This window comes from Fringilla coelebs (genome assembly GCF_963513975.1).
Source record: "Fringilla coelebs genome assembly, chromosome: 7".
NCBI classification, from domain to species: domain Eukaryota; kingdom Metazoa; phylum Chordata; class Aves; order Passeriformes; family Fringillidae; genus Fringilla; species Fringilla coelebs.
The window spans coordinates 7,310,181-7,325,211 of NC_140035.1; the positions used below are offsets into that span (position 1 = coordinate 7,310,181).

Below are 15,031 nucleotides of genomic sequence, written 5' to 3' on the forward strand. Positions count from 1 at the left end.
GGAAGAAAATCAACCCTGCCCCAGCCAAAACCTGCACTCACATCAAGCTGACACCAAATTACAGCCTTCCACATCCTGGCTGACTCCAGGGAACACGAGACATCCAACACTCACTTTTAACCCCAGCCCTAGTGACCATTTTTTCTTAAATGATGATATAAAACACATCAAGCAGTAACCCCAACCAAATACCAATTCCTGTTAAGAAAATAAGATTCATAATCTTTATTGTTTACTTACATATAATAAATATAATACAGAACAAAAACATCACACCCATTGATTGTATTACACAGGCTGTTAATCAGAATACATTACATTTTCTTTTCATTAGCCCTTTTATAGGGTTTTGGTACTGGATATCAAGAATTCCAATTTATAAACCTTTTAACATAAAAACAAACTTCCAATTTCCACCTTCATGCATGCTTCAAATATTCATATATATACTGGTTTTGTTAAAAATATATAAGCACTGTTCAGTATTTGCAATATAGGACTTCAATTTCCATTCATTAAATCTCTACTAATATAGAGAATTTAAAAATAATTAATAGCTTAAATCTGATTTTAATTAAAAATACTTATTCTATATTTTTTATTTAACTGACCTCCCATCAGAAAATGAAGTGACAGGACAAAGACACCCCAGGCAAAAGCCAGTGTTCACTTTCAGAGAACAAAGGGTAAAAGCTCTGGTTCTTGCTTCAGCTGCATTATCCTGGAATAATGGAGACACATCTTGGTATAAAAAGGGCAGGAGGAAACCAGATTTTCTGAAGAGATATGCATCTCCATTTCAGATTTACCACTGCCATCCTGCTGTTTTCTTGGCTTAAAAATCACTGCATCAAACCCTGATATGTGTTTTTCTCTGCATGAATATCCTTGCCATTAAATGGAAATTAGATTAAAATGCTACATTTCTTTTTTATCAAAAATAGATCAAGGTTTAACACACTCTGAAATCAGGTTTTCAAGTGCAAATGCAATACACATCAGCAATTCAGGTTCTGCTTTCACTAAGGAAAATGGTTAAAAGATGATACATAAAGATGTTTCATAGAGGATACTTAGATACCTGGAACTTGCTGTGCTCCCAGAACATCTGAATTATCAGCAAACCATACAGACTTCAGGGGGAAAAAAAAAGTTTTCTTCAGGTGAAAGCTCTTCAGTTAAAGCAGCTTCCCCTTTAAGAGTGTAACTGAGAATTCCCTGAAAGTCAGTACAAAACACAACACCAGAACAACCATCAAAACTCCGACTGGTTTTGTGCATCTTTTAATGCACTCAGGTTTCAGAACTCAAGGATTCAAAAACCAATTGTGTTTTACTAATATCTACTCCAAAGAGACCTTACAGGAATTTTAAATCATTACAAATGGCCCTTCAGCTCTACAATGCTGAGGTTGTACCTCATACTTGGTACATTTCTCTAATTCCATTCAGGTAATGTCAGCTCCACACCTGGCTGTATTTTCCAGAAGCCTTGTGTAAACAGCCTCTCAAGAGTGCCAATTCACAGAGCATTCCTTTGTAACTGCATTGGATGGACTTCAAAAAACCAAACCACAAACAAAAAGTACCTCCTAAATCTCCAATTATAATTTTTTTTCCCATGATTTTTTTTTAAACAATCACAGGGCTTAATTTAAGCCTTCAACTTCAATATGAAATGATTATTTAAAATACCCAACCAGAGATCAATCCAACAAACTACTGCCTATGTGGAATTGGGCTATGCAAGAAATTAGCCCAATGATTTTACAGCATATGCTTTCTACTTTCCTACTAATGTTCTTGATTTTCAATTAACATTTATGTTTTACATTTTTTTAGGCTTTTTTCCTTCTTCTGCAATAGATAAGTGACATTGGTTGGAAAGTTTCTGCTGTTCCCTTAGCTAGAGGAAAAAGTAGATTCTAAAATATTTTAGAAATGACTCATTCTGGCAGTGCAACTAACTTAATTGGTATGCAAGATTTAGGTAGAAGAGAAGCATCACCTGTGACACCGACAAGGAAGACTTGTGGACTGGCCACATCAGTAACATTGACTGGTATCATTGATAAAAATACAATAATTTGCATATAATAAAATTAGTTCTGTGTTAAATGGCTAATGCCTCTCAGCTTGATAAGTATGGGGGTTTGATTGATTTTATTTGGTTGGGTTTCTTAAAAAAAAAAAAGTGGGTAAAAAGATCAGGAACATATGTGAAGAACTACAGAATAAGCAGCCCTGAATTTTTATTTCTGAGGCCATTTCAGTATCCAGTCATATTTCTTCTGTGGAACATAAAGAAAATTTGTGCACCTTCTCTGAAAAAACCTTCAGAAGTTCATTAATAAAAGAAAGGGAATACTGGATGCAACTTCATAAACTGAGATGCAGTCAAAGGACTCTGAACTTGTACAGAGACTCGCTTTCTACAAAAATCCTCAGAGAAAAGCCCTTTATGCTTTTTAAAAGTAGGAAGTGAAAGCCAGATGGAATTCTGGATGCATTCCACATCATGACAGGCATATCCAGAAAAAGTCTGGTTACCTACTAACACCAGATGTAATGACAAGAGTGAGAACACAGATCTCTAAGTAGTCACATCACATGTCAGATTTACGTTTTATGTCAGATTTCTAACACCACAGAGGACTAGGGCAGTCAAAATACAATTACACTGGCTTTACCTAGAGAGGAAATTCACTTTGCAATGAATGCAACAGGGCATGGAAATGGAAATGTCAAAGCAGAAATCATCAAGAGGAAGCTGATGCTCAAGGCTGATGACTATGATCACATGTTCTCACTATGGACAAAAGAATTATACAACAAAGTGCAGGGCTTAAAATTTCTCATGCTGCTGATTTTAAACAAAAGTCACTTAGCAAGACAAATTCACCTTCTAAGTAATTAAGCTGTATACTGGCTATGTGGAAAAACCTTTTGGGAACAGTAACACTAGTGTGTTTACCATCTTTACCAGCACTAAAATCCCTCCTTTATATTACTGAGGTCTTAAAGCAAACCACTCCAAATACATGCTGCAGACAGAAATACTGCAAAGGCATAAAGGTCAACCTGACTGCAGAGTTCTTTTCAATAAAGTTTTACTTTATTAATGCTGTCTATGACTCTTGTGGGCTTTGGATCAGATCCCATTCTGGCCAAAGTAACTTTACTGGAAAAACACGCAAAAATCCCCCAAAGTGATGTGACTTTTTAAAAATTTAATGATATAAATTAATATATTTATGTTAGAGATTTATACTGATCTATCCCAGAATCAGATTACGTATTATTACAGCACTGCCTAATCCTGAAAGTTAATGTCACTGTCAAGCCAGAAGTTCAGCTTCAAAATCAGCAGACTAACTATTCACTTCTATGGCAAAGAGGACAATTAAATAGAAAATCACACACATTTCATCTCCTAAGAATGGACATTTCTTCATAAAGTAACAAAGTGTTGGGCAGAGTAACTTTTATTGACATCTTTAAATGTTCTCAACATTCTCATCATGATTTACCTGATAAGGCTAAGGAAATTCAACATGGAAGTTACATGATGTGAAATGTTTGAGTGAAACCTGGAAATGTTTGTAGTGATTTGAAAAGCAGGAATTAGTTATTGGCTCTCACAACATATGGTATCATCCATATCTCCCTGAGAAATCATGCCCTGAAATGATCATGTAAAACAAAATACAACATTAATGAAATTGTGGATTAGACAGGGAAAAAATGCATAACAACAGTTTAAGAATCACATAAATGCTACTAGAGTTATAACTATTAAATCACAGGCACTACATGTGACAGCCAGAACAGAAATGGTAACTAACTTAAAACTTATGCCAAGTAAAGGAAACTGATTCAAAGTACCATCCTGCACTTAGCCATATAACCCAACACTGTGATATTAACATCAGTTTGTTTCTTGATTTTTGAGCATGCCGGTACACTCTGCCTTTCCGAGGTCTATTTCCATATGAAATTCAAAGTGTGTCCATAAACTCAGCCTATCCCCAAAACTGAACTGGTTTTCCCCAACCTCTGATAGTTCAGTTTAGCTCAGTAACAATTTCCCTAAGATAGGAGGATCTTCACTAGGGAATAGCAAAGACAACATTCAACATTAAGAGAAATGGAACCAAGAATTACAAAGAAATCGTTTTGCCACCTTATTTAAAGCCATCACAGCTGTGAATAGCAGTACCTAGGCAGGAGTATTGTGACAGGAATGACAAAATACAGCAGCACACACCAAGAAAAGCAATTTGCATGCCCTCCTGTTTTTGTTAGTACATTCCAAGGAGGTCTGCCATGAATAGACCAAGAATCACCTGCAGTTCCCTGCAGGGTTGAACAACTTTCACATCCCATTTCCACGAGACACCCACAAGGACACCCACAGGGACACGCAGGCTGTACCTCAGCCTCCAGCTTCTGAGTCTGTGTGCAGCCCCTGCAGCCAGCCAGCCCAGTCCTGTTCTACAGCCCCTACCCCTTACAGGCATTCCCAGAAGCCAAGGAGCAGGATGCAGTGAAGACTGGGAAAGCCAAAGAGCAAGCCCTCAGTACCTTCAGGAGCACTCATGTGCCCCAGACTTTGTTACACAGGTGGCATTTCCATCCCTTGCTGAACCAGCCCTACATCTGCAGCAGCCCCTTGTAATGAACATATTTTCAGTATGACAAACCCAACACAAAGTGGCCAGAAAAACTGAAATCCTTTTGTGCCTTTGAAGTGCAGCACACTGCTTATCAAACTAAGCAAGACTCACCAAAACCCTAAAAGCAAAGGCATGCTCTGTAGCTTTTGGCAAATTATCATAATTTCCTTCATATATAAAAACCAAATAGCCCCAAAACATCAATTGCACACACAGAAGAAATTGTTGGTTGTCTCAAAGGATTACAGGAAGAGTTCAACTGTTTGACAGAGCAACACATAGTATTCATTCCCCATTTTGCAGGCCTGGGAAATCACTGTTCCTTAACCATTGGATGACAATCAGAGAAATGCTCGACATTATTTTTCTAAAGCATATGTGGTTCCTACAAGAAGTAAGTCAGAATGAAGCCATTCCCAAATTGAAACAGTAAGAGCAATGACAATATACCCTACCACACAGAGGTAAAGTATTCATGAGAGAGCTCCTTCACATTCCAGGTGTGTCACAGGGAAGAAAAACCCAGCACGTCTCCATTGCATCAGAGGTACCTGAGAATCAAAGCTAAATCTCTTGTGCATTTACCAAGCATCCATTACAGAGCTATGCAATTTACATTTCAAATCAGACATTATATTTATAAAATATCATTGTACTAAAAATCACAAGGTTTTGTAGAAAAAACTCCATCACATTCTATTAAATGCAGGAACAATGTTGTATGTCATAGCTTCTGTAATTAAAAGTGTAACACGTTTCCTGTAACTACAGGGTTTAAAAAGCCTTTCAGCAAGGACAGTTTGTTTTGTTCCTACTATTTAAAGAATTGTACTTTAATGCAAAAACACAGCTTAAGCTACCTACTGCCATGAGATAAAAATATTTCATATCTTATTAAAAAAAAAAAAACCCACATTTTTGTGAAAAACATTTGGAAAGCCCTGACTTTGAATGTACTGAATGTTCTTCAGCATTCCTGGGGTCAGAGACAGAAGAATATTCTCTTAGTACTTCTTTTCTTAACCTCTCTAAAACTAATGAATAATGAAACTTAACAGTCATATAAATGGGAGGCTATGATGATCTTTGACTTTAAGCCATGAACATAAGGGCAAATATAAACAGCAACTGCATATTTGACATTATAGATCCAGTCCTATTTGCATGACCAATTGCAAAAAACAGTCATAGAAAATTTTGCTACAAATACTGTCATTGCCCATCTGAAAGCAAACTCGGTTTTCCCAGGCTTAATGCACAGATGCCACAAGTCGCAGCTGATTCAAATTTGGAGTTAATGCCTGGTATCAAATATTCTGCAGCATCTCATTGAAACATTTCATTAATTGAAAAGAGACTTTTTTTTTTTTTTTAATGGTGAGTAGGCATTAACAACACTTCTTGAAAAAATGTTAAAGCAAACATCCTCTAAATTTGTCATAATTTTGAAGGACAAATCCAAAACCTAAGGAAACTCCACTGATCAAAAAAATGCCTGAAAATTTCACCAAAATAAAATTAGTTCAATGCACTGCATTTGAGACCCCACTACTTGTGGGGTTTGGAAATTTAATTAACTTTCTTGTCTCTTTTGGGCTTGTGATTTTGTTGTGGTTGGTTTTTGGTTTTTTTTAATTCTTATTTAGGGTCCAGGAAGGACTTACTATTTCATTTTAAAGACATGCCTCAGATCACCAAAATTTGTAGTGCAATTCAGTATTAAAACAAGAAGGAAAAACTTGATAAAGGTTAAATACTTCAACAGAATAGCCCCAGGTTCATTTTGTCTTCCTACTCTACACACAGTCCTTACATTAAATTCCAGCTGCTGGTTCAAATTCTTCTATAAATGTAGAGCTTAAGCATGTTGCTTTCCTGCTTTACCTCTTAAATAATAGTTATATTACCAAAACATCACAATTGCTTTTTGGAGAATCATTATTGAGTGCCAAAACGTGAAGAGGCATTTCTGCTATGTCATCCTTCTGCATTTGTGTGGAGGGACAGTAGAAATACCCTACATTATTAATAACCTTGTTATGTGGAAGAAAATACTCCTGGCTAAAAATCCATCTTACATTCATTATAAAAAAACCTCAAATCCATCAAAAGCCAAAATTAACTTTGATCTAAGTGTCTTATAGGCCAGGAGCTGAAAAATAGCATTTACTAATTTCAAATATTCCTGAATATAATTATAATAGCTTCTCTGGATTCAAAAGGATTAAACACTGCAGTGGAATGAAGATAATTATCAGTTTTAGAATAAATTTATTAATACAGCTGGGGGGAAAGAAAAATCAATGCAAACACCTTTCCTCTTCATATTGCTTAGCAGATTAGTGTAGTGCCAACCCACTGATTGAAAACTTTCACAATTAATTTGATCTCTTTCACAATGTGGCAGCTACACCTGAAAATTTCCACGTTGGAGAGACAACTGGGATTGAGAATGGGTTACAGAACCAGTCTGTTTTAAATCATGTATAAGGATGTATACCCAAATGTATTGTAATTAGAAATATTTAACCATTCACTAAAATTTTAAGCATTCCTGATTGTTGGGCAATTTTTTTGATTTTTAAACATCAGCACCCATTGCCATGACAAGGCTACTCAAAATGGCCTAAGACATTATATATGTAGTGTTCCAGGACCGTACAAAGATCCTGCCTCAGGAATTATAGGAATGCACTTAATAAATTATTTTTCTATTTTCATCTATTAATATGCAAATAGTTTATACAACATAAAAAATTTAATTTGTACCTACTACAGGTAACATATCTATTTAGCTTTTCATCTGAAAGCCTGTAAGACTTGATGACCTGCAAACTTATTTACAGAACTCACTTTAAAGTATCTTTTAAAAATAATATTGTCCAGCATTTAACAAAATTGTGACTTAAAAAAAGAAACAAATCACTTAACAGCATTTGCTTTCTTGATTTTGTCAAGTAATGTCACCAGCTGAAGTGTTATAAGGCAGGTTGGTTGCTCAGATGGACTAAGACTCGCACGGTGACAGGCGTGTAGTAGATCTGTTCATTTATAAAATCAGATGAAAGCAAGAAAGAGAAAAAGTTTAGAGTTTCAAAAGAACTGAAACTTCTTATTTTTACTACAAATTCAGAATAGGCACTGAAACTGATTCCTTAGGGACTTTTCCAGAAGATTGTCTCTCCGCTGGGCGTCATTCCATTTTTAAACTAAGAAGAAAGAGAAGAAAAAAAAATTATCAGGAGTACATAATTCAGGATTACAAAAGAGAAATTACCATAAGTATTTGTTTCCATCTTACTAACAAAGAAAATAACTCCGTGTCTCAAGACATCAAGATGACTGTTTTGATTAGACTATTTTTAATTTCATTATTAGATTTAAGCAACATTGGAAAATAAAAATATAGATAAATAAAATATAAATAGATAAAATATAAATAAAAATACTTCTCATGTAATTCTGCACACATTATTGAAAAACCTGAAGCACAGGGCTAGGAGAGCTCTAAACTTTGTCTGCTTTAATGCTCCAGGCCAGTACTGACAAACCATCTAATGTTCATTTTAGAGATTGCAAAATATCCCACTTTTAAGAGTACACAAACTCTTTAGCCATTCTAGTCTATTTTCCTTATGCTTACCATGAGAAATATTTAGTCTAGTATTTAATGGAATTTACCAACTTAATTCTTGTCATCCACAAACACAAGGGCTCCTTTCCACTTTCTGGACCAGTAATGATAAAGTCTGGTAATCTTTAAACTTCCCTGAATGGTTGGTGTTTTTCATGAGCTTCAGCAGCCCAAAATGAGACCCCAACAGCACTAAAGAGAATTAATTACTTTGGATGTCTTCCAAACACATCGCCCATGCCAAGAAGTTGTATGGCTCTTCTGGTGTATTGACTCACATCCAGTTTTGGATGAACTTTGGAATACTCTTTAGGAAAAAAACTGTATTTCAAAACCATTGACCAAGAACCGTGAGAATAATGCTTGGCAACAAGTAATAATAATAACTTTGAAGATACACTTTAAAACTCTGTCCATCAATACAGAACAAGACTGACTGCATGCTCTTTAAAAATGTGTCCTTGCATAACACAAATGCCACCATGAAAACCAATCCTCACCATTTTGGGCATTGTTTGAGGTTTATTAAAGGTTTACCTTTTGTCTATGAACAGCAGCCATCTCCATCCTGTGAAACACTATGCATAGGGATGAGGCTTTCACACTGCTCACTTTCTTCTGGCATTCTTAAAAGAAACACATTTATTTCAAGTCATACAGTAATATTTAATTGATTGTTATGAAGCCAACATAGGCACCAAGTATGCAGCTGTTTGAACTTTAGCCATTAAAACCATGCAAAGACTCCTTAAATTTATCAAGTGGATACTCAAGTTTGCACAATTTTCACTGCATGTGCTGGAAATTATTACAGATGCATTAAGGGAAAAAATTGTGACAACCACTAGGAAACTTCTTTTAAAAGGTAAACAGACTTCACATCTTTTCATTTTCTGAGCATTGCATAGGATAATTGTATGAATGGATTGGCAACTACTGCTATTAAGAAATTAGTGCACCTGAACATAAAATCAGGTGAAAATAAACAGAGTATGAGTACTGTGGCTAATAAAATACTAGAGGATTATAGGATATTGGAAAGGCTAAAGAGACAGGATTATGGTTTGTGACTGCCCTACCTCTGAATTCGATGTTTTCTACAAATAAAGGCAAAAATTCTTCTGATTCCCACCATCACTGGATCCCAGTTGTTATAGTGACACAAGAGAGTTGCAATGAAAAATGAAAAAAATACAGGTACTGCTCCTGCAAAAAATAACCAGGAAAACTGCACCTGGAATTGAGACACAAACATCATTCACTAGATAGTTCAAAAAATAATTGACATGCTGTATATTTGCAATTATTATTATTGTAAATTGGAGATGCAGTTTGAGTAGTTTTAAACAGTGTGAGTTATTTTGTACAATTTCTATAGTTATTGCTTCTTCTAAGGACTGCATAACCTGTTCCCACTAACCCATTCTTAACAATGGAACATTCTGTTTGCACTGAGAGCTGAATGAAGACTGCTATTCCCAAATAGTCCCAGATTTAGGTTTTTAGTTGTGTTTCTGGTGCCAAGGAGAAAGTCTCCTAGACATCCCATGGGTTGGAAAGCAATGATCTATAAAGGCCATTCCAACCCAAAGCATTCCATGGTTCTGTAACTCCAAAGCAAGGGCACAAGGACAGCAGGAGCCTGGGACCTGCCTCTCAGGATGACAGAGCCACGAGCCGTGGGCACAGCCCCCCCGTGTGGAGAGAAGATCCAAAACTGAAGACTTTGGAGAAAACAGATTCAGCTTTGGCACCTGGCACTGATGATCCTCCTCAAAGATCTCATCAACTGCAATTGTTAAGCCCTGTGTTTCCCAACTGATTTCTAATGAAATTTAGAACATGTAAGTTGCCAAAAGGAATTAGTCATTAGAAACCTGGTTATAATTTCCTAATATTCAGATTTATGTTAGAAAATGACAGAAAAATAAATACCCAGAAAGTTAGTAATTATGAATATTACATAATTACCATGCCATTTGACAGTCATATGAAGGCTACATGTATTGGTATTTTAATCTTTACACTACATGGCGTGTTTCTTGGGGTGTCCTGGGCAGGGCCAGGAGCTGGATTGGGTGATCCTGATGGGTCCCCTTCCAGCTCAGCACCTTCTATGATTCCATGATTGTTAGCCATTCCAGTGGCATTCTTGTGCAGGGTTCTTTTAAGTAAAAACAAGGCTGGCCAGAGGCAGGGCAGCTAAAATTTCTGTCAGGTTATCTGAGATGTGGACACCTGAAAATTCAGTGAGCACAGGGCTTGGCTTAGAAGATTCTGCACAGACTTGCACAAATAAACCTCTCCAAAAACCCTCCAAGTCTGCAGCACTCTGCCTTTAATCAGGGTTCCTCACTTGTGCTTCTAATACTAGTAATTTATTTTCTAAAATGTAAGACAGAAAGGATTTACTTCCCACAATGTGAGTTAAAAAGTAATTTGCCCTTTTGTTACCAATGTCAGCTGAAAGTCATCCAACAGAGCTTAGGAGATGTTTCTGCTATTTGAAATGCCTCCATGTTGCATTAGTACATGAAGAATAAATAAATTGGACAAGATCGGGACTCTGTGTTTATTCAGAATAAAAAACCTAGAGATTAGGCTGTTTACTGGGAATTAGAAAAGTATAGTCCATTTTTCAGTGCATCCCAGAAGTTTAGATGAATCGCTTCAGAAGACAACCTAAAATTTTTATATCTTGATATATGTAACTATATATATACACCTCTACCAATGTATTTGCACATACACACACATCTGTGTATATCTAAAATGTGTACTGACACACAAACCTACATATAAAATTCTTATTTTTTCTACCAGCATTAGCTCACATGTATTGACCAACAAATGTTTTATTATTGTTGGAACCACTGCAGTGTTTGCTCTATTTCCAGACTGGAATATGCAGGTAAGACTAACACAAAATATACTGCCTATCACATGTTCATTACAAAAGTTTTGTATGGGTCTGACTCATTTTGACTTTTCTTATATTTATCCTTTTATTTTTCTGACTTATTTCCCAAAATCCACACTGACATGAAGTAAAAGCAAAATACAAGTTATGTTTGGGGTTTTTTACTTCACTTTTACATACACAAAGTTTCAGAAGTCTAAAAGTACTCATTACAATTTACACTTTGCTTGCAGAAACACTGAACAGCAAAGCCTCTTTTTGGCTGGAAACATTCCAAGTGCAAAACTCAACTAATTTCTTGCACCAAATAAACAAGTACAAGCCTAAAATAATTTAATTAGAAGAAATTCTGTAAACAATGATCAAAATTTAGTAGTATCTTACCTTTTGCATGCACATGTCAGCTATGATGGACAGAGGTATTGTAAGGCTTAGGGCAAGTGTGCCTATCAGTGATGAGGTAAGAAAGCAGCCCCTAAAAGACAATAAAATCATAACAATTATACAATTTAATGACAATAAATAATAATTATAATAATGAGGTCTTAAAAGTTAAAAGACAACCAAAGTAATACATCAAAGAGGAAGACATTTGATAAACTGTTAGTTACTGTTTAATAGTCAAAAATTAACCCACACCATCACACTCCATCATAAATCTGTGAAAATGCACAGAATTCTTAACTAGGCAATGAATGTCTTCTGGGCTGAGGTTTTAATTCCCATACCAATCTTTTGAGATGATGGAAATTTCCCTATTTCACATGTACTAACTTCGTCTAGAAAAATCTGCATTTTGTTTCCATACCCTGATTCTCTAGAGCATAAGAGATTGCTTCTGAATTACAACCAACCTGTCCACAGAAAACTGTAAATGCATAAAAGGTACAGAAGCCAAGAAAAATTTATCAGCAAGTTTAAAAAAAGACCACAAAGAGTCATATCTATCCCTACATTATGTAGTTGGTAATATGTGCTTGGGTGGAGTAAACAAGTCGGTTAAATGATATTATTTACTTCTAAAAAAGTAAAGAAGACTACACTAGTGGCACACTACACTGGTAAAGAATGATATCAGCACAAACTCTGTAATTAGAACCAGTCCAAAACTCTAGGGCAAAGGAACTGGAAGTAAAACTAGTCTTAAACTGACTGGAATATCATTCTGAGTAATTAAACAAATATCATGTATGTAAAAAATCTGTGCACACCCATGCACTTACTCCTATGCTAGTACTTGATTTTGGAGAGACAATGTTTGAGGTTTGGGGGGTTTATGTGTTTGTTTGTTATTTCGCCTACATTCAAATTTCACTTAACCTGACACTGATACTGAGCTGCAGCTTAATCTTCCAGGATGGCATTAACATCACAAAAATATTCTATCAACAAACCAGTTCAATTGCAAAGGAACACATGCTACAATGCATTTATAACTAGGACTGGTGTAAAAATTTGTCAATAAACAAAAAATTACTTAAATGCATACATAACTTTAACCTTGAAAAAACAAACAAAAATCCACACCCCTAAAAAACCAAAAGGAACTCCACCTACCCCACCTTAATCTTTTGTTGCAGTATTGCCACAGAACTGTTACAACAGAACTCATACTCTACTTCTGCTACTGCAACTCTGTAGCACAAAGGCTCTTTGTCTCAAATGTTAATTCTGCAATAAGCTAAGACACAGCATTGTAATTACTACAAGCACACATCAGCTACTTTTTAAAGTTAGCTGTTGTCTTTAACAGGACACTGTGACACAATGGTGAAACTGCTCATATGGACAGGAAAAACAGGAAAAAGAAAAGGGCACAAAGTTACAGCTCAACATAGGAAAGATAATTCATGTAAATTATATTCAACGTATGGAGTACATACCACAGCCAGAGGAACTCTGACAAAACTGTTCCAATAAGGCCATTTATGACAATGCACATCCATATCAGTTTATTGGGAAACTCAAATGCTTCAAACCCAGTATAGTGAAGCAGGAAGAACCCTGGCCACAGCAGCAACAGATTAAACAGTCCTACAAAACCTGGATATAAAAACAGTATTAAGTAAATCATAATACATTTTCTTCAACATAATCAAAATCTCAGCTAAAATCAGCTATTTTGACAATATGCATATAAAAAAGCAGCCATGAAGCAATATTTGAAATGTTTCAAAGGAAATAAATATAAGAAATTTAACCTGAAATTCACAAACTAAATTTGCATCAGATATTTACAGGTTTGAAATTGAAAAAAAAAAAAAATTAGGAAATCTCATTAAGTCAGTGGGGCTGTCTGCATACCTACACGAAGTTTCTCTTGTTGTTAAGGCTCTGAACAAGAAACAATTCATACAACCAGCCTCTAAAGGATTCATAACCGTGGGAGTAAGAGGCTTTCTCTACTTCCTTGGCTTTTCTAAGCCCCTTTACCACTCAGACACAGTTCAGTGCCTGAAAGCATATCATTTAATCACACATTGAATTAAAGCTTTCAACAGAGTTAGTTACTTTTGGTCTTACCAAAGAACATTGGTATGTCAAGTTTATCTTCTCTATCTACTTTCCTTTTTATCATGACTATGTAGACAGCATACAACATTGCTCCTACAAGAGACCAAATGGAACCTGGAAAAATGGAAAAAATACTCCCTTGAGATATGCCAAACATGTTATGCACAGAAGGATCAACTCTCCTAAACCTCTGTTGATTACAGAATCCATTACTAAATGAAAAACATGGGAAAATGGAGAAAGCTCTAGAATATAAATACTTTCCCAACATACATATAGGGTGGGAAATTACCATAAATTGCAAGTTTTAGAAGTTGAAAATAAAAAGCCAGATAGTGAAATGTTACATGAATAAGAGATGTAGAGCTTGCTATATGACTACTTAGTACTGTCAGAAGATGGTACTGATCACTGCATATTCCAGGATTAAAAACCCATAAGTAAATACCTATTGTATCTTTTCCAGCAGATTTTTCAGATCCAGAAAGGTTAACAAGTACCACACCACCAATGCTAGCAAAAAAAAAAAAAAAAAAGAAATGCAAAATGTTGCTTGAACTCAGGAATTTCTTTACAAAAACAGATAAAAGAAAGAGAAAAACAAATATACGGTTCTATCTTTTGGCATTTTTAGTTAACCAAACCCCTTTCTGGAAAGTAAAAATGAGTTCTCAACCCCACCTTTAACTTCCCAGAACAATGGTCCAGGCATTTAATGAAACAGCCTGACATAAAGAAACATTGAGTGTCAAACCTTTTCACCATCATACAAAACTAAAACAAACCACAAATAAACAAGGAAATAATTTCATCTATTTCCAACAGAAATTAATCTAATTTCCTACAGGAGAATGAGATTGGAAATGGTTCATGATATGAAGCATTTAAGAATCCTTAATTCAGTTGCTCAATTCATCTGTGAAACAAGGATTTTTAAAAAGTGATGGGTATCATTTATTGTCACAGATAGCACAGGTACAGTAGGTACAGTTGTCCTCTCACTGTACCAGGGAGTTTTGGACCCAATGTTCCCTCCCATTACCTTACCTTAAAATAACAGCTAATAATTTGGACAGGGTAAACCGATCTCCACTGTTACTGGGAAAGACTGCAGCTAAAATTAATGTAAAAAGCCCTGCAAGAGAAATTCAGAGGAGTTTATACAACCAAGTTTTGCCAGTAGTTTGCTCAGAAAACTATACAACTTCAAAGCTATTATAAATTAGCTCCAAATAAATTTCTTCAATATACAGATGTAGCTGCAGAAGTACACACACAAAAAGCAGG

General features: G+C 35.5%; 1 protein-coding gene across 3 annotated transcripts in view; it reads right to left on the reverse strand.

Moving 5' to 3' along the window:
* Positions 1–216: 216 nt before the first annotated feature.
* SLC35F5 (solute carrier family 35 member F5) overlaps positions 217–15,031 on the reverse strand; it is a 29,852-nt gene continuing 15,037 nt past the window's right edge. For all 3 annotated transcript variants that reach the window (XM_084209539.1, XM_084209540.1, XM_084209541.1), the window contains 8 exons: positions 14,792–14,879; positions 14,193–14,257; positions 13,754–13,858; positions 13,114–13,273; positions 11,615–11,705; positions 9,390–9,544; positions 8,848–8,936; positions 217–7,885 (listed from right to left, as the gene is read on the reverse strand). In XM_084209539.1, coding sequence (XP_084065665.1) covers positions 8,855–8,936; positions 9,390–9,544; positions 11,615–11,705; positions 13,114–13,273; positions 13,754–13,858; positions 14,193–14,257; positions 14,792–14,879 — 746 coding nt within the window. In that variant the 3' untranslated portion in view covers positions 217–7,885; positions 8,848–8,854. The remainder of the gene's footprint in view (positions 7,886–8,847; positions 8,937–9,389; positions 9,545–11,614; positions 11,706–13,113; positions 13,274–13,753; positions 13,859–14,192; positions 14,258–14,791; positions 14,880–15,031) is intronic.